We start from the raw sequence: 17828 nt of genomic DNA, 5'->3' as shown, positions 1-17828 counted from the left end.
GTGGTCTTGTAGTCCCATCTCTTTAAGAATTTTCCAGAGTTTGTTCTGATCTGTACAGTCAAAGACTTTGGCATAGTCAATAAAGCAGAAGTAGATGTATTTCTGGAACTCTCTTGCTTTTTTGATGATCCAGCAGATATTGGCAATTTAATCTGTTTCCTCTGCCTTTTCTAAATCCAGCTTGAACATCTGGAAGTTCATGACTCATGTACTGTTAAAGCCTGGCTTGGAGAATTTTGAGCATTACTTTGCTAGCATTGAGATGAGTGCAATTGTGTGGTAGTTTTAACCTTTTTTTTTTTTTTTTTGGTATTGCCTTTCTTTGTGATTGGAATGAAAACTGACCTTTTTCAGTCCTGTGACCATTGCTGAGTTTTCCAAATTTGCTGGCATATTGAGTGCAGCACTTTCACATCACCATCTTTTAGGATTTGAAATAGCACATCACCTCCACTAGCTTTGATGTTTCCTAAGGCCCACTTGACTTTGCATTTCAGGGTGTCTGGGTGTAGGTTAGTGATCACATCATCGTGGTTATCTGGGTCATGAAGATCTATTTTGTATAGTTCTTCTGTGTATTCTTGCCACCTCCTCTTAATATCTTCTTCTGTTAGGTTCATTCATACCATTTCTGTCCTTTATTGTGCCCATCTTTGCATGAAATGTTCCCTTGGTATTTCTAATTTTCTTGAAGAGATCTCTAGCCTTTCCCATTCTATTGTTTTCCTCTATTTCTTTGCATCGATCACTGAGGAAGACTTTATCTCTCCCTGCTGTTCTTTGGAACTCTGCATTCAGATGGGTATAGCTTTCCTTTTCTCCTTTGTCTTTAGCTTCTCTTCTTTTCTCAGCTATTTGTAAGGCCTCCTCAGACAACCATTTTACCTTGTTGCATTTCTTTTTCTTGAGGATGGTCTTGATCACTGCCTTTTGTACAATGTCATGAGCCTCCATCCATAGTTCATCAGGCACACTATCAGATCCAATTCCTTGAATCTATTTGTCACTTTTACTGTATAATTGTAAGGAATATTATTTAGGTTATACCTGAATGGTCTAGTGATTTCTCCTACTTTCTTCAATGTAAGTGAATTTTGCAATAAGAAGTTCATGATCTGAGCCACAGTCAGCTCCCAGTCTTGTTTTTGCTGACCGTATAGAGTTTCTCCATCTTTGCCTGCAAAGAATATAATCAATCTGATTTCAGTATTGACCATCTGGTGATGTCCATGTGTAGACTTGTCTCTTGTGTCGTTGGAAGAGGGTGTTCGGTATGACCAGGTCATTCTCTTCGCAAAACTCTTAACCTTTGCCCTGCTTCATTTTGTACTCCAAGGCCAAATCTGCCTGTTACTCCAGGTATTTCTTGACTTCCTACTTTTGCATTCCAGTCCCCTATAATGAAAAGGACCAAAAAAAAAAAAAAAAAAGAGAGAAAATGACATCTTTTTTGGGTGTTAGCTCAAGAAGGTCTTACAGGTCTTCTTCATAGAACCGTTCAGCTTCTTCAGCATTACTGGTTGGAGCATAGAATTGGATTACTGTGACACTGAATGGTTTGTCTTGGAAGTGAACTGAGATCATTCTCTCATTTTTGAGATTGCACCCAACAACTGCATTTCGAACTCTTGTTGACTATGAGGGCTACTCCATTTCTTCTAAGGGATTCTTGCCCACAGTAGTAGATATGATGTCGTTGGAATTAAATCCACCCTTTCCAGTCCATTTTATTTTGTGGATTCCTAAAATGTCGATATTCACTCTTGCTATCTCCTGTTTGATCACTTTGAATTTACCTTGATCCGTGGACCTAACATTCCATGCTCCTATGAAGTATTGTTCTTTACAGCATCGGACTTTACTTCCATCACCCGTCACATCCACAACTGGGCGTTGTTTTCACTTAGGCTCCATGTCTTGTTTCTGGAGTTATTTCTCCACTCTTCTCCAGTAGCATATTGGGCACCTACTGACCTGGGGAGTTCATCTTTCAGTGTCCTATCTTTTTGCCTTTTCATACTGTTCATTGGGTTCTCAAGGTAAGAATGCTGAAGTGGTTTGCCATTCCCTTCTCCCATGGACCATGTTTTGTTAGAACTCTCCACCATGACCCGTTCATCTTGGGTGGCCCTACATGGCTTGGCTCATAATTATCATTGAGTTAGACAAGGCTGTGGTCCATGTGATCAGTTTGAATGAAAACCACAATCACAGAAAACTACTCAGTCTGCCCTCTGATATATAAATTTATGGAAGCTTCCTAATGGGAAACTGACTCTGGGGGAAACTGGGTCTTGTTCTGATGGGCGGGGCCATGTTCAGTAAGTCTAATCCAACTTTGTTGATGGGTGGGGCTGTATTCCCTCCCTGTTGTTTGACCTGAGACCAAACTTGGTAGGGGTAATGAAGATAATGGTGATCTCCTTCAAATGTCTTGGGCACACACTGTTGTACTCGGTGCCCCCGACCCTGCAGCAGGCCATTGTCAACCCATACCTCCACCAGACTCCTGGACACTGACAGGCAAGTCCGGGTCAGTCTCTTGTGGCGTATATTTTCTGCAGTTGTAAATTATTAGAGTAAACCAATTTAGTCATGATATGCCACCCTAAGGGCAGGGTTCTATTTCTTAGAATTCTTGGTTGCAAACCACAACTTAAACTGGTTTAAAATCATGGCACATTTATATCCTTACCAGGGCTCTGATCAGGCAGAGCCTGATAAACAATGACATCGTAATATTATAGTATCACCAAATGCAGGGTCTGGCTGCTCTTTACAGGCCTGGTTGGTGGAAAGGAAAATTTGCTTTATTTCAGATGCTGGCCACTAGGGTTGGGGGAGGGCAGATATCGTGGAAACTAGTGAGGCAGGAGCTTTTTTTAGACAAAAGTGGAATACAGCTACATATAGAAACAGCAGTCAGTTCTGACAGTTATCTTTAAATTAGTCACTGGTGGTCTGCCAAACGTCATCTTGGTAATTTCAGGTACAGTTAATCTTCAGATCCAGGGTCCATTTGTTCCCATTTCTTTGAGGCCAGTTCTCGGAATTGTGGCAGCTTATGTCATGGGTACAGTCTGGCCATCATGTAATTAATTTTTCACCTTAGCGTTTTAGTATCTATAAGACAGCTCATAGGATATGGCTCAGAATATTACCTATACCCTTGAGAAAGAGCTAAAGTTCCTTGACTATACTTACTGACAGTGTCATTATTTGGTCTCCTTGTTTTCCTTTGTCTCCACATTTCCCACTTCTCAAATTAAACTTATTTGACTACAGTTTTCCACAGACAAAAGACAAGTAAATGACATGGGGCGGGGGTGGGGGGGCGGGCAAGTACCATAGGGTCCTGCTGTTTCAATAATCCCTAGCACCAGCCTGGAATTATTGGTCACAGCCTTTATTGTCATGAAATTTAAAAAATCAGAATAATGTTTTATTCTGCACCAAAATAGCAGAGTTGGGAGATTAAAGACAAAGAAAGCTGATGCTAACTTGCAATACTTATCGCCTTTTAAATAACCCCAAGTCTGCAATCTTCCTTTTCTGTGCTTTGTGAAGTATTTATCTTGCAAGGAATAGATTTAATTCATAGAAAGCAGCAAACCCAGACTGGATCTGCATGTCACCTGGTGACCTGAAATTAAAGAGTTCCTGGAATGAAGCAGACAATAACTGGAATTGAAGCTTTTCCAAGATACACAGACCAGGCCTGTTCAAAGTTTATCACCAAGCCTTTGGTGGTGACATACTGCAGATTATGTCCACAAGGAATGAACTGTGATTAGAGGTTTGAAACTTTCAAGCCCATCTCCAGGAAGGGGACAGCAGTTGGAGGTTCCATTCAATCACCAATGACTCAATCAACCGTGCCTGTGTAATGAGGCATCCATGACAATCCCCGTAGGACTGGAGTTTCCAGGTTGGTTAGCAAGAACTCATACACATGCCTGGAGGGTGGTGCACCATAACTCCATGGGAGCAGAAGATCCTGCATTTGGGACCCAAGTACACATCTTTTATAGCCTTTAATTTTTTATAATTAAGCCAGAAATCTAGTGAGTACAAAAAATCAACTTTGGTTATTTCTCTTAGCTACACACAGGCTTCATCATTTCAACCGCCAAAAATGTAGCCCAAACAAGTATAGTAGGGAATGGATTTTATCCCCTTTGCACGACGAGAAAATCTACCAGGCTTTTAATCAAGTTAATAAAGCTTCAGTGGAGAAACTTCGAATCACCACCAATGGAAAATTCTTTTCCCCCTAAAATCCATGCTCCCATCATCTCCACAGAACTCCACTACTGAAAGTATGGTTAACCACCCTGTGTTAAAACAAGTTTACTCAATGGGGACGGAAAACTCATTACCACATGCTGCCAAGTTACCAGCTGTTCCACAGTCATGTGTGACTCTTTGCAACCCCATGATCTGCAGAACGCCAGGCTTCCCTGTCCCATCAACTCCCGGAGCTCGCTCAAACTCATATTCATTCATTCTGTGACGCCATCCCCCCATCTCATTCTCTGTTGTCCCCTTCTCCTGCTGTCAATCTTTCCCAGTTACCAAGGTCTTTGTTCAAGTATTAGTTCTCCACATCAGGTATATTGGCCAACTGCCATAGCAAAGCTCTTTTCTTGAAAGAGTAACACTTGGTACTACCCATGATTTTACTGAGGCTTTCCTGATGGCTCAGATGGTCAAGAGGCCTGCACTGCAGGAGACCTGGGTTCAATCCCAGTGTCACCAAGATTCCCTGGAGAAGGGACTAGCAACCCGTTCCAGTACTCTTGCCTGGAGAATTCCAACGATAGAGAAGCTTAGCATCGCAGAGCAGGACACGACTGAGCGACTAACACACACACACACCCCCCCGTAAGAATCAGTCAGCCCTCTAACTCAAAAGGGGCTAACTCGTTTGTGTACAGCACTCTTTTTGAAAAAGTAGTGGCTCTGAAAAGAGCCTTTGGGGGTCAAAATTATCAACCACGTGCACTAAAGAATCTAGGCACGCTCTCCACGAATTCGCCGTGCCAGCTGGATATCCTTAGGCATGATGGTGACACGATTAGCATGGATGGCACACACATTGGTGTCTTCGAAGAGACTGACTAGATACGACTCACAAGCCTCCTGCAGTGCCATCACAGCGGAACTCTGGAAGCGCAGATCGGTTTTGAAATCCTGCGCAATTTCCCGCACCAGGCGCTGAAACGGCAGCTTCCGAATCAGAAGTTCGGTAGACTTCTGGTAGCGGCGGATCTCCCGCAGTGCTACGGTTCCAGGCCGATAGCGATGTGGCTTCTTCATGCCACCGGTAACTGGGGCACTCTTGCGAGCAACTTTGATAGCTAGCTGCTTACGAGGCGCTTTGCCGCCAGTGGACTTCCGGGCAGTTTGCTTCGTTCGGGCCATGCCGCTGCCGCTTCCACCACCTAGATGAGAGTAGCTGTCACAGCCTTCTCCGTCCCCCGCCGACGTGCGATACCGCGAAGCCTGCCCTCTTTTATAGAGGGTGTAGCCTTCCCATTGGCCAATTGCTGGGTGGCGTGAGGGCAGGCTAAGCTCTGATTGGCCCATAGAAGCATACAACATGGGCGCCTCTCCCTTATTTTCGGGATGCGAGGGCTTGGCCTCACAGGCTGGCGTCTTGGAGCTCGCAGGGTTGCTCGAAGAGCAAGTGGGTCTGACTTGGATCGGGGTGGGCATCAGGTCTGGGTTCAGGTGGGCGTCATTGTGTGTGTTGCATCTCCGTGTACAGCTCCCTTGTTTTTCCTCAGCATTCTCTTCCTCCCCTATGGGCTGAGGGAAGAAAGTTCTAGAAGCTTACACTCTGCATTTGGCCTGTAGGTAGTGACAATTTGAATTTTCTTGATGGTTAAAGGAATTCCCTCAATCATTGTGCCCTGCAGTGAACCATCTTCGCCAAATGACACTGATGACACAAGATGGGGGTGAGGAGGTGGGGGCGGGGTGGGGAGTGGGCGAAGCAGAACGAACAGGAAGTAGAGGACCTAAGGGAGGACCTATGGCAGGAAACTGCCCCCCCAAAGATATACTCTCTTCCCTGATTGGCTTTGGGCACAGGCTATTTGCATTCCTTTCCCTGATTGGTGGAAGGTAGAAGCCCTATTTTGCATAAAGCTGAAAAACAAAAGGAGGAATCAGCACATATATAAAGGAAAAACCAAGCAGGGTGTGGTCCTCTCTCCTGTCTTGATAGTGTATTATCTGTTATATTTATAATAAAGTTTTGTTTGCCTGAGCTCTTACTGGGCCATAACTAGCCTGCTATTTCAAACTCTTGCTATGCTAGAGGAAAGCTGAGATAATCCTAAGTGCTTGAGCTGTAGTTAACTTACTATTTCAAATCTCTTATGGTGAGAACCTGCTGAGAGAAATAAACCAGCCTGACAGTTCTGAACAAGATGCTTATCTGCTCAGCTTTGGTTCGGTATCCTACCTCTGAGCCCTAACCTGGGAACTGGCTGGGCTCAGGGTGAAGCCTTCCCTGACCTACCGTCCCATCGACTGCCCTGGCATTCCACTTCCTCATACCGGATTCTTCCTAGTCTTGCTCACTTCTCAGTATAAAAGATCCTTCACTACCTAAACCTGTGAGAGGCTTACAGACTTTAAGGACATAGCTGAAAGGCGCCAGAATGTGCCATCCCCAAATACTATGCTAGTTGAGCGGAAAGATTGTTTTAAACTAGACACTTGAAAAACAGCTGATGCGAGAGCATTCTGATGTCACCTTTCTTACTGAAAACGGGAGTTAAAAGTCCCTCGTGAAAGATGCCTGCCCTATGCAAGAAGAAACAGTCTTGTCATCGAGGATGAAATATTAAGACCAAATAAGATTCTGCACAAACTGACCTTATTAAGATAATTCCTGTCTTCTTGTAGCCTCCCAGGTATAATTTAGTCATTTTCCCATAATTGCCTTTGTTCCATCTAACACAAAAGCATTTCGGTTTTGTCTGTGGGTATTCATTTCCTTATGAGGGCTCCTGAGTCATGGTGGAACTTTCATGCTTTTCTCTTATTAATTCATATTCTGTTAACAGAACCCCAGCTAAGAACTAAGATGGGTAGAAGAAAGAATTTTCCTTTGCTATTGCAATAGCCCTTTCCCCTCCCTTGCAACAATCTTTTCAAATGAAGATCTCTGCTTACTATATCTGGAGTTTTTTTCATTTGACAGTGATTGTTGCACAAAGTCCTACCACCCTCTTCAAGTCAGGTGTGGTTGGCTAGGAGAGAGGCAGAAGGACCAGAGGGACCATCCTAAGCAAGCCCTGGTGTGCATGATGTGGATCTGACTAGGGACAGACTCATCTGACTGGGAGACACTGGTTAATCTCCTCAAAGCCATCACTCATTTGGAACAGGTAGTGTCAGAATCTCTGCATGTTCCCAGGGTTAAAGGGAATGATGACGGATGGATGGATGATGGTAGTTTGGTAAAGCTCAGACTATTTAAAAGTATTTTTAATGCATAAAGTGGAATGCCTCAGAATGTTTTTAAATGTGTAAAATTTTTTAAAAAATACGAAGAATCAATTATATTGAAGTTAGCAAAATGCAACTATCAAAATATAAATTTGTCACATCATTATAAATGTGTATCTTTATCAATGATTAAACAGCTTCTAATTGGGGAAGATTTACAACTACTGTCATTTCAAAGTAGTTATGAACATTAAAGATATTTAGAAATCTCTGTCATGGCTGTACCATGATATGATTCCATACCCTATCCTCTATTTAGCATACCAATTTTATAGTGATTTTCCTAGAAATACAGGTTTATAGCCAATCTCAGTCCACTTTCAAATGACACTATTTCATTTCATGGGTTAGTGCAGGTAAGTTAGGAATAACAGAATATTACCATTTCCTCCCTTCCATCTCTAACATTGCTGTCATTATCATCCAATCTATTGTTGCCATTATTATTTGAACAGTTAGCAGTTACTAAGAATAGATAATTTTTTTGAGCTGGGTCAGAGAATCTTGCTGTGATATCTATCAAAGAGTATACTGTCAATGTTTTCCTCTGAGAGCTTTATGGTTTCTGGCCTTACATTTGAATCTTTAATCCATTTTGAGTTTATTTTTGTGTGTGGTGTTAGAAAGTGTTCTATTTTCATTGTTTTATATGTAGTTGTCCAGTTTTCCCAGCACCACTTATTGAAGAGGCTGTCTTTTCTCCATTGTATATTCTTGCCTCCTTTGTCAAAGATAAGATGCCCATAGATGCTTGGGTTTATCTCTGGGCTTTCTATCTTGTTCCATTGCTCTACATTTTTAGTTTTGCAGCAATACCATATTGTCTTAATGACTGTAGCTTTGTAGTATAATCTGAAGTCAGGAAGGCTGACTCCTCCAGCTCCATTCTTCTTTTTCAAGACTGCTTTGTCTATTTCGGGTCTTTGATTTTCTCCTTCACTTTTGATGAATTATTTTGCTGGATACTAATTTCTAGGTTAGTGATTTTTTAAAAGTGTAATAATTTGTATATATGTCATGCCACACTTTCTTTCATGATTTCTGATGAGAAGTCTTAACTTTGTCTGTAGTTAGTGTTGCCCCATGCCCCGCCCCACCCCGCCCCACCCCGCCCCGCCCTGGTTCTTTCAAGGTGTTTTCACCTTTGATTTTCTGTAATAGAATGTAATGTGAAAAAAAAAAAAAAGAATGTAATGTGCCTCAGCGTAGATTTCCTTTTTACCCGTGGTCTCTGAACCCCCTGGATCTGTGGTTTAGTCTCCATCATTTTGGAAAATTCTCAACCATTATTCAAGTATTTCTTCTACTCTCTCTTCTCTTTCTGCTATTCTAATTACAGGCATGCTACAGCTTTTGTAATTATCCCAGTCCTAGAATATTCTATTTTCTATTCATTGTTATTATTCCTTTTTCATTTTGGATTTCAGTTGGGAGATTTCTATTGACATTTCTTCAAGCTCATGGATTCTTTTCTAGACTGTAGAAAGTTGGCTAATGAGCCCATCAAAGGCAGTCTTCATTTGTTAGTGTTTTCAATTTCTCACATTCCCTTTTGATACTTTCTTAGCATTTGCCCTCTACTTTATCCATTAGAGCCCTTAACATCTTAGTCACAGTTTTAAAATTCTGGTCTGAAAGATAATTCCAACACTTGCATCCTATCTGAGTCTGGTTCTATGCTTATTTAAATCAATTTGGACTGTTGGGTTTGTTTTTTTTTGCCGGGAAAGACTGAAAGACTAGCAAATCTCTTCAAGAAAATGAGAGATACCAAGGGAACACTCATGCAAAGATGGGCACAATAAAGGAGAGAAATGGTATGGACCTAACAGAAGCAGAAGATACTAAGAAAAGGTGGCAGGAATACACAAAAAGTGAAAGTGAAGTCATTCAGTTGGGTCCACCTCTTTGCAACCCCATGGACTGTAGCCCATCATGCTTCTCCATCCACGGAATTTTCCAGGCAAGAATACTTACTTGAGCGGGTTGCCATTTCCTTCTCCAGGGGATATTCTCGACCCAGGGATTGAACCTGGGTCTCCTGCATTGCAGACACTTTGCCATCTGAGCCACCAGGGAAACCCAGAATATAAAGAACTATACAAAAAAGATCTTCATGACCCAGATAACCACGATGATGTGAATCCCTCACCTTTAGCCAGACATCATGGAGTGCAAAGTCAAATGGGCCTTGGGAAACATCACTGACAAACATAGTGGAGGTGATGGAATTTGGCTCAAACTGCTGACCCACATGCTCTCTAGGACATTTGGGGGCAGATCTGATATCCTGCAGGAGTGACCTGGAAGGACGTGACCCAGAGGGCTGCATGTGGCTGGGAGTGAGCTGAGGACAGGGCAGCAGGAAGCAGAGGGGTCCTGGAGACCCATGGGCAGCACTGACAGGAGGAGCTGTTGGGACCAAAGTTGAGAGAGGAGAGAAGCACCAAGACCTGGTGTCCCTGGAGACCTCTACAGGAGGCAGTAGAACCCAGCTGACCAGGAACTGGGAGGGAGGGAAGCAGGCAGAGAAAGGGATGCAATTTTAAGCTTTTGCTGGGCATGCATTGGAGAAAATTATAGTGTCATGAGGCTTTGTGAGCAATGCATAGAAATAAGACCCTAGCTGGAGGTAGGGAAACTGTGGAGGGGGAGCATTCGGCAGATTCTGATGACCAGGCATGGGGCAGCCATGTAACAGGATGATGTAGGAGAACAGCTCAGCTCAGCCCAGATCTGATGGCACTAGGAACTGGGTGACCCAGTACTTCAAGTGCCAATTCCAAGTTCCTCTGCTCTCCCTAGTCTAGGGGAGCTCAGAAACTTTGGGGAGAGGGGAGGAATCCATTTGCTTTTTCACTTGGATGATTCTTGAATTTGTTGGTGAATGTACGGAAACTAGTATTACAAGGAGGAAAGACTAGGTGTGCAGCAGAGGCGGGTACAGGCCACACCTGGACAGGTGAGATGGCCTATTAGACTTGGGCCAAGCTAAGCTGAGAGTTTCAGACAGTAGGAACACTTTATCTGCAGTGAGCATGGATGCTTCTGAAGCCACCCAGACTGCATTCTTCTTCTGGGATCTCCCTCCCACTTCATCTTTCTTAATAAAGTGCCCACCCATAGGGATATGGGGAGAATAACCAAGATAATTCTGGTGAAGGGAATGCATGGTATGTGTCAGTTGGCTGGGAAGAAGGCTTCAAACTCTGAGGCGCGCAGAAGGAAAATGCTGTGGCTACCCAAAAGACTCCATGCCCCTCTCCCCACGTGGTCTCGGAGGGATGCTACTGTGCAGGCAGGCCAGCCCACACTCCACCTATTGGATAAAAGTGATGGAGACACAAACTCTTTTTAGTGCATACCCTTTTATTAAGGTCACATATCTTTTTAAATCAAGGTGAAATTCACATAAACATAAACCATTCTAGAGAGTGATTCAGTGACATACAGGCATTCACAATCACCTCTTTCCATCTCTGAAATATTTTCATTACCCCAAAAGTGAATGAAAAGTGAATACTCCATATTCCTGTAATACCCAACTAGCAACAATTAATCTACTGTCCTTTTGAATTTGTCTGTTCTGTATGCTATCATATAAATGGGATCACACAATATGTGACTTTTAGTGTCCAGCTTTTTTAACTCAGTACAACATTTTTGAAGTTCATCCATGAACATGTCATTCCTTTTTATGACTGAATAGTACTCCACTATATGGATAGACCACATTTTGTCTACGCATTCATCTGTTATGGACATTTGGGCTGTTTCTATCTTTGGGATGCTGCTGTGAATGTGAGAGGGGTGTCTGGGTAGCTGAGTCCTTGTATGTATCCGGAGGATGGAATGGCTGGGCCATACGCTGTTTTCTTCTTTCAGCGTGAGTCTGATGAGCTTTCTCTACCCAAGGCAGGCAGCTCTGCATATTGCATCATGTTTCTAAACCTGATAACCCTGACAGATGATCAGACCAAAGCTGCCCAAAAGAACTTTCTGTAACGATGGAGACCTTCTATATCTGTTCTGTCCAGTGTGGTAGCCATTAGCCATGTGTGGCTAGGATGACTGAGAAACTGCACCTTTGTATTTAATTTTAATTAGCTGAAAATTAATCAGGGCATGTGGCTGTATAAACTCAGCCTTAGAAGTGATAAAAGGGCTGCCTCTTGGAGCATCTCCCACCTCATGCTTCCCTGTTAACACTCCACTTGAGGAACTGAAAATCTGGAGCGCAGTGATGACACTTGGAGACCCGAGCTCTCCCTGTTCCTGAGAAATCGTTCGTTCTTAAACACCACCGAAGGGAGTGAAGACATAAAATGACCCTACATGAACATCAACACAAAAATAAGAGTTTGAAGTAGAATTGAAGGCTGTCACCGAGAACACAATGTACAGATCTCGAGAAGACTCTGTATCTCGTGCATAATCCTTGCAGTTTGTTTCATTGAAATGGGTCCCATTAGGCAATGTGGATGCTACTATCTACCTACATTGCAGAGGAGTTGGGTGTTGTTTCTATCCACACTGATAGTTCTTAACAATTTTTGGTGCAAACAGTTTCATGTTGCTAGGATATTTTCTAAAGACTAGCAAAATGTGGTTAGTTCCAGATAGTGTCTATGGAACTCCGGTTTGAGTACATCTAATTTTGTAAGATAAATATAACATTCCTAAATTGTTTCAGTGGCCTGTATTTATTATAATAATAAAAATTAATGGAACCAGTAAGGCTAACAGCAAGAGTAACATTTACTAAACTCATACTGTGCTAGAGATTTTTTAACATGGGGATTACTATGGATTTACTCATTTACTCTCTCAATCCCATGAAGTAAGTGCTTCTCTTCACTTCTCAGTAGACTTTGCAGAGGCATATCTGGGACACTCCACCCCTTATTTGTAACAGCATGTGGAATTCATGAACAATCATCTTTTGAAATATCCACATATATATTACTTAATCTGGTCCTAACACTGTTCATTTTAGATTTACTGAATTCACAAAAACAATTTTATCAAATTCAATATACTGATTATTTTGACTCTAGCTATTAGTTTAAGGGGCTCTTATTGTTTAAACCAACCCATAGTAATTTAAACTCCTTTAAATAATTATTCTATCTACAATGAGTTTCCCTTTAAAAATGTGCACCTATTTTCAAAATGTAAACTGATACATTTCAAATGCTGAAAACGCATCTAACAAGACATGCCCAAGACCTTAGAATTCGCAATACAATAGACCATTCTGATCTCGTGTTCTCCAAAAACCTAACTCACGTATTCATACGTTTTAAGATGGAAATCACGCTTATCTATCAGAACCTCAAACGATAAATTTTCTTTACTTTCAGTACTAGTTTAATCTATGGATTTCTCATGGGATAAGAAAACAGTCCGTACTTGGCGTCTGAATGTCACAGTAATGACTTTCCGGAGTCAAAAGTAGCTTGTCACCGGTAATAAATTCTTAAGGATGAGTGGGATTAAAACTCCATGACCTTGCGGGTGAGATTCAAGAGAAAATATCAGACATTACCTGCAGCGAACGCACACACAGCCCACTGTGCCCCTATGCGCACCCAAATCATGTTTCTGGTTCGATTTCCCTCAAGCCCAGCCTTGCTCAGATTCGCGCAAAAACACGCTCCGAAAGACAGCCTTGGCCAGTACGGCTCTTTTCTAGACACTGTGGGTGGCTCTGAAAAGAGCCTTTGGTGTCAGGGGGCCGCTGGGGAGCACGGCCGTTTCCGGCCCGCCTCCGTCGCCTCACTTGCCCTTGGCCTTGTGGTGGCTCTCCGTTTTCTTGGGCAGTAGCACGGCCTGGATGTTGGGCAGGACACCGCCCTGCGCGATGGTCACGCGGCCCAGGAGCTTGTTGAGCTCTTCGTCGTTACGGATGGCCAACTGAAGATGGCGTGGGATAATACGCGTTTTCTTGTTGTCCCGCGCCGCGTTGCCCGCCAGCTCTAGGATCTCAGCCGTCAGGTACTCCAACACTGCTGCCAAATAAACAGGCGCGCCAGCACCCACACGTTCAGAATAGTTACCTTTGCGAAGCAGCCGATGCACTCGGCCCACAGGAAACTGCAAGCCCGCGCGCGAGGAGCGCGACTTCGCTTTCGCGCGCGCCTTACCGCCCTGTTTGCCTCGGCCGGACATCTCCCACTAACGCACGACAGCAACACAAAGCCAAAAAACAGAACACCAAAAAACCCACTGTAGTCAGAGAGTCTTTATATATGATCTTGAGGTAGTGCAGCCGGCGCCGCCCGATTGGGTAGTGATGGTGACCAACCAGAAAAGGAAGTCACCATTTCCCCCTAATTTGCATCTGCCTGTTCCAGTGATGACGTTGCGCATTGCTTGATCCTATCAGAAATCAGAAACTCTAGATCCTTCATTTGAATACAAGACGTATAAGTTAAGTTGCTCTGTATGAGAGGTTTCTTTTTTATTTGGAAAGATCCGTCGTCATGCCTGATCCGTCCAAATCAGCTCCCGCACCCAAGAAGGGCTCCAAGAAAGCTGTTACTAAAGCGCAGAAGAAGGATGGCAAAAAGCGTAAGCGCAGCCGCAAAGAGAGTTATTCCATCTACGTGTATAAGGTGTTGAAGCAAGTGCACCCGGACACCGGGATCTCTTCCAAGGCAATGGGCATCATGAACTCGTTCGTGAACGACATCTTCGAGCGCATCGCTAGCGAGGCCTCCCGTTTGGCGCACTATAACAAGCGTTCTACCATCACGTCCCGGGAGGTGCAGACGGCTGTGCGCCTGCTGTTGCCCGGCGAGTTGGCCAAACACGCTGTTTCGGAAGGTACCAAAGCCGTCACCAAATATACCAGCTCTAAATGAGGTGCATCTCGGTGCCCGGAAACCCAAAGGCTCTTTTCAGAGCCACTTAAAAGATCGAGAAAGGGTGTCGAACACGTGAAGGGTTTGTTATGTAAAAGCATCCCTTGTCTACTTCGTGGTGGCTCCTAGGTTACTAGGAGCGCGCCCGGATTCCTCCCCCACCCCCCCTGCCCCATTGACGTGTGCGCGCGTTTGTATGTGAGCAGAATGCGAAAGTGTATCTGTATTTCACCAGTGGTCGGGGATGGGCTGGCGAGGAAAAATAACAGTGCGGGAAACAATGAAAACGCTGCGTGTCCACCACTGCTTCCACTCAAAACTAGCGACGCTTCACTAAACAAAAGGAGCCTTGAGTTCAAGTGTCTCTAGGGCCTGGAGAGTACCATTTCCGACGCTTGCGGGCATGGTACAATTTTGTGTGCGCATGATGTTCGCCTGTGGGTGGGTGGCGCGGGTCTTCATCACCCCCCACCCCCCAATCTCCGCTTCCCCAGAGGAACTGTATGCCATTCGAATACCTCCGTGTTTATTAATGAGGGTGTTGTACAGCTTTGGCGCTGGCGCCTGGCGATGCATGTCCGCCCAGACCAGATATCTTTATCCTAAGGCAGTGAACATTCACGGGAGGATGTTTGCATGTCTGGATTCTTCAAAGGCGGAATGTTTGAAACCGAAAGGAAAATGGAAGCATGGTGGAACACAGCTCCCTCTGCTCGAGAACTGGATGTAGTAAGCCCACCCCGGCTGCAGGTACCTAGGGCGGGACTGGGGAGAGGAGGGCAATTTAAGAGAAAATTAACCTTTTTCTCAGCAAATGTAAACTTCCACTTCAGCCCCATTATTCTCAGTGACGCACTGGTGACGCAGAATTTTCCCTTTGAGTTCATGGCATTCATTTGGAAAATGTCATCTTGAGAGAAAGTGTTTTAGCGTGAAGAGTTCACTCTGAGGAAGATATCGCCTACCTTTTTTGCCTGTTTTTTATTTGTAAGAAGGGGATTTCAAATAATCACTTTCTTGAGCTGTTTAGAGAATTAGATGTGTTGAAAGGTCGTGTCATCTCAGGCAAGGAGCTGACGTTCACTTAAAGGCTAACAACCAGGCTTTTGCAAATCATGTCCAAAGGAAGAAGGTTGCATGCTTGATTCGGTTGGTAGGGCTGGGCTGGAGAGAAAACGTGCCCACGGCCACCGTGTCCTCAACCACAGCGGCTGGAAAAATGCCAGCCTCATTCTTTTTTCTACATGGGTCCACTGTAAAAGAATTTCTAAAACTCCACACATTTTTAAGTTGGCGTCCAAAATACTTCATGCTTGGTCAGTAGTTGCAAGAATGCAAATCTCAAGACAGGACGTTTTACAAAACAAAATGGTCCCACATCAGTTTTTTTAAAGGTTTCTATTGAAATAGCTATTCAATACCACAGTCAGTTTATAGACTACACTATTAAATTATTCGTTGACACAAAGCTAGTTTAGGTAATTCTTTTTTCACCTCGAACTCATTTTCATTCAACTTCAGATTCAGCATTTTATCCTAATGTAAGATATGTCTATTTAGTGTTTTATCTATCTCCTTTATACACAAAGATGGAAATTGAGATTTAAAAACTTGTTGGTGAGCAGAAATAAGTTTAAAAATCTTCTGGACAACACACAATTGTTTAAATATAAATAAGTTTTGACAGGTATATATAAGTTTTGACAGGTATATATAAAACCGAAAATAAAACTTTAGTGAAAACTGTGTCATTTGAAGATCTGGATAGTGGTGTCTGCCTCCCACACCTTCCTTTCTTTTCTGAGTTAGCTTGTGCACTCATGGGCACATAGTATTGTTAGAGTGATAGCAGTGTGTAGGCATTATTTCTTTTCCTTTGTTCTCTTTTATAGATGAGTATCTGTACTTATCTGTATGTTCTATCTGTATTTAGTATGTTCTATCTGTATTTGAAAATACTCATATGAACATATCTAGTGTTCGAACCTGTTTTTTATAGTCTGAAACAGTGTTCAGAAAAATAAATACTTCGAAATGGAAATTTTGTTCTAGCAGTTTTACTTCTTTGCCTTCCTAGTTGTAATACAAAATTTAAACCGTGATCTCTCATCAAGAGACAACACCTTTCATTTTCTCAGTAGATACCTGATTCATACTAAAAACTACTAGCGGAGGAGGTGGTGGCGGCCCTGGGGGATTGCATAGGCAGCGTGGTCTCCAGCAAGCACTGGCTTTTCGGCATCCTCAGCGGGCTCATCCAGATGGTTAGCCCTGAAAATGCCAAATCCAGCTCTGATGATGAGGAGCAGCAGATGGTGCTTGATGAAGAAATAGAGAATGAAATTTGCAGAGTGTGGGGTATGTCAATGGATGAGAATGTGGCTTTGTTTCTCCAAGAATTTAATGCTCCTGACATATTTGTGGGAGTATTGGCCAAATCCAAATGTCCTCGATTAAGAGAAATATGTGTGGGAATTTTAGGTAATATGGCCTGTTTCCAGGAGATAGTGTGTCCATCAGCAGTGATAAAAATCTTGGCGAAGTATTCAAACTCTCCTACTCTGCTGGTAACAAGCAGGTTGTTTCTCAGACAAAAGTGGCCAGTGTCTGGGTTGAAAGAATCTGAGAAAATCCAGCTATTTATGCTAGCATTTGCTTCATGATGTCAAGTTCAACAAATGTTGACTTGCTGGTAAAGGTTGGGGAAGTTGTGGACAAGCGGTTTGATTTGGATGAGAAGCTAATGTTGGAATGGATTAGAAGTGGGGCTGTTCAGGCTCTGCACCAACCCCAGGAACATTCTGAACAGCAGCCAGTGTTTCGAATTGTGCCCTGTGTACTTGAAGCTGCCAAACAAGATCGAGAACAGCATGGGCCTGTAAGGCTTTGCATGCCTTAATTGTTATTAAATGTGTCATACAGGCAACACTTCTTTTACATACAATTTAGTGAAGTTTCTTAAAAAGTACTATATTTTATTGAAAAGCCTCTTCAAAGGAAAGAAGTTACAACAGACATCACAGAATTATAAACTGTCATGAGATTACTATGAGTAATTATACACCAATAAAATTAAAAACCTAGAAGAAACAGACAATTTCTAGAAATGTACAATCTTCCAAGACTGAGCCAGGTAGAAATAGAAAGTATAACACCAGGATTGAAACTGGCTAATAATCCTCGACTGAACAGGTTCACAGGTGAATTCTACCAAACATTTAGAGAAGAGTTAACACGTATTCGTCTCAAATGATTCCAAAAATTTGCATAGTAAGAAATGCTTCTGAACTTATTCTGAGACCAGCATCACCCTGACACTAAAACTAGACAAAGATACCACAACAATAGAAAATTACAGGCCAATATCACTGATGGCTTCCTGGAATAAAAACTAGTTTAACATTGTCAAAATAATAGGGAATGAGGCTGTAGCTAGGG

The 17828-nt window shown here is 43.0% G+C and overlaps 3 protein-coding genes across 3 annotated transcripts; 1 reads left to right on the top strand and 2 right to left on the bottom strand.

The window, feature by feature from the left end:
• Positions 1-5013: 5013 nt before the first annotated feature.
• LOC122700848 (histone H3.1) lies at positions 5014-5424 on the bottom strand. The gene has a single exon (XM_043913871.1). It carries the CDS (start codon positions 5422-5424, stop codon positions 5014-5016), a length of 411 nt encoding a protein of 136 aa, XP_043769806.1.
• Positions 5425-12266: 6842 nt separating this feature from the next.
• LOC122699158 (histone H2A type 3) lies at positions 12267-13772 on the bottom strand. Its single transcript, XM_043910742.1, has one exon. The coding sequence runs from the start codon at positions 13693-13695 to the stop codon at positions 13303-13305; it is 393 nt and encodes a 130-aa protein (XP_043766677.1). The 5' UTR covers positions 13696-13772; the 3' UTR covers positions 12267-13302.
• Positions 13773-13944: 172 nt separating this feature from the next.
• LOC122699159 (histone H2B type 3-B) lies at positions 13945-16449 on the top strand. Its single transcript, XM_043910743.1, has one exon. The coding sequence runs from the start codon at positions 14010-14012 to the stop codon at positions 14388-14390; it is 381 nt and encodes a 126-aa protein (XP_043766678.1). The 5' UTR covers positions 13945-14009; the 3' UTR covers positions 14391-16449.
• Positions 16450-17828: the final 1379 nt, after the last annotated feature.

The sequence above is a fragment of the Cervus elaphus genome, chromosome 9 (genome assembly GCF_910594005.1).
Source record: "Cervus elaphus chromosome 9, mCerEla1.1, whole genome shotgun sequence".
Classification (NCBI taxonomy): Eukaryota; Metazoa; Chordata; class Mammalia; order Artiodactyla; family Cervidae; genus Cervus; species Cervus elaphus.
Note: the sequence above shows the minus strand (reverse complement) of the source record. Positions and strands in the feature narration are given on the sequence as shown.

Bases quoted from the DNA above. Each gene is read 5' to 3' on its own strand.
- LOC122699158 (XM_043910742.1), bottom strand. From the start codon at position 13,695: ATGTCCGGCCGAGGCAAACAGGGCGGTAAGGCGCGCGCGAAAGCGAAG.
- LOC122699159 (XM_043910743.1), top strand. From the start codon at position 14,010: ATGCCTGATCCGTCCAAATCAGCTCCCGCACCCAAGAAGGGCTCCAAG.
- LOC122700848 (XM_043913871.1), bottom strand. From the start codon at position 5,424: ATGGCCCGAACGAAGCAAACTGCCCGGAAGTCCACTGGCGGCAAAGCG.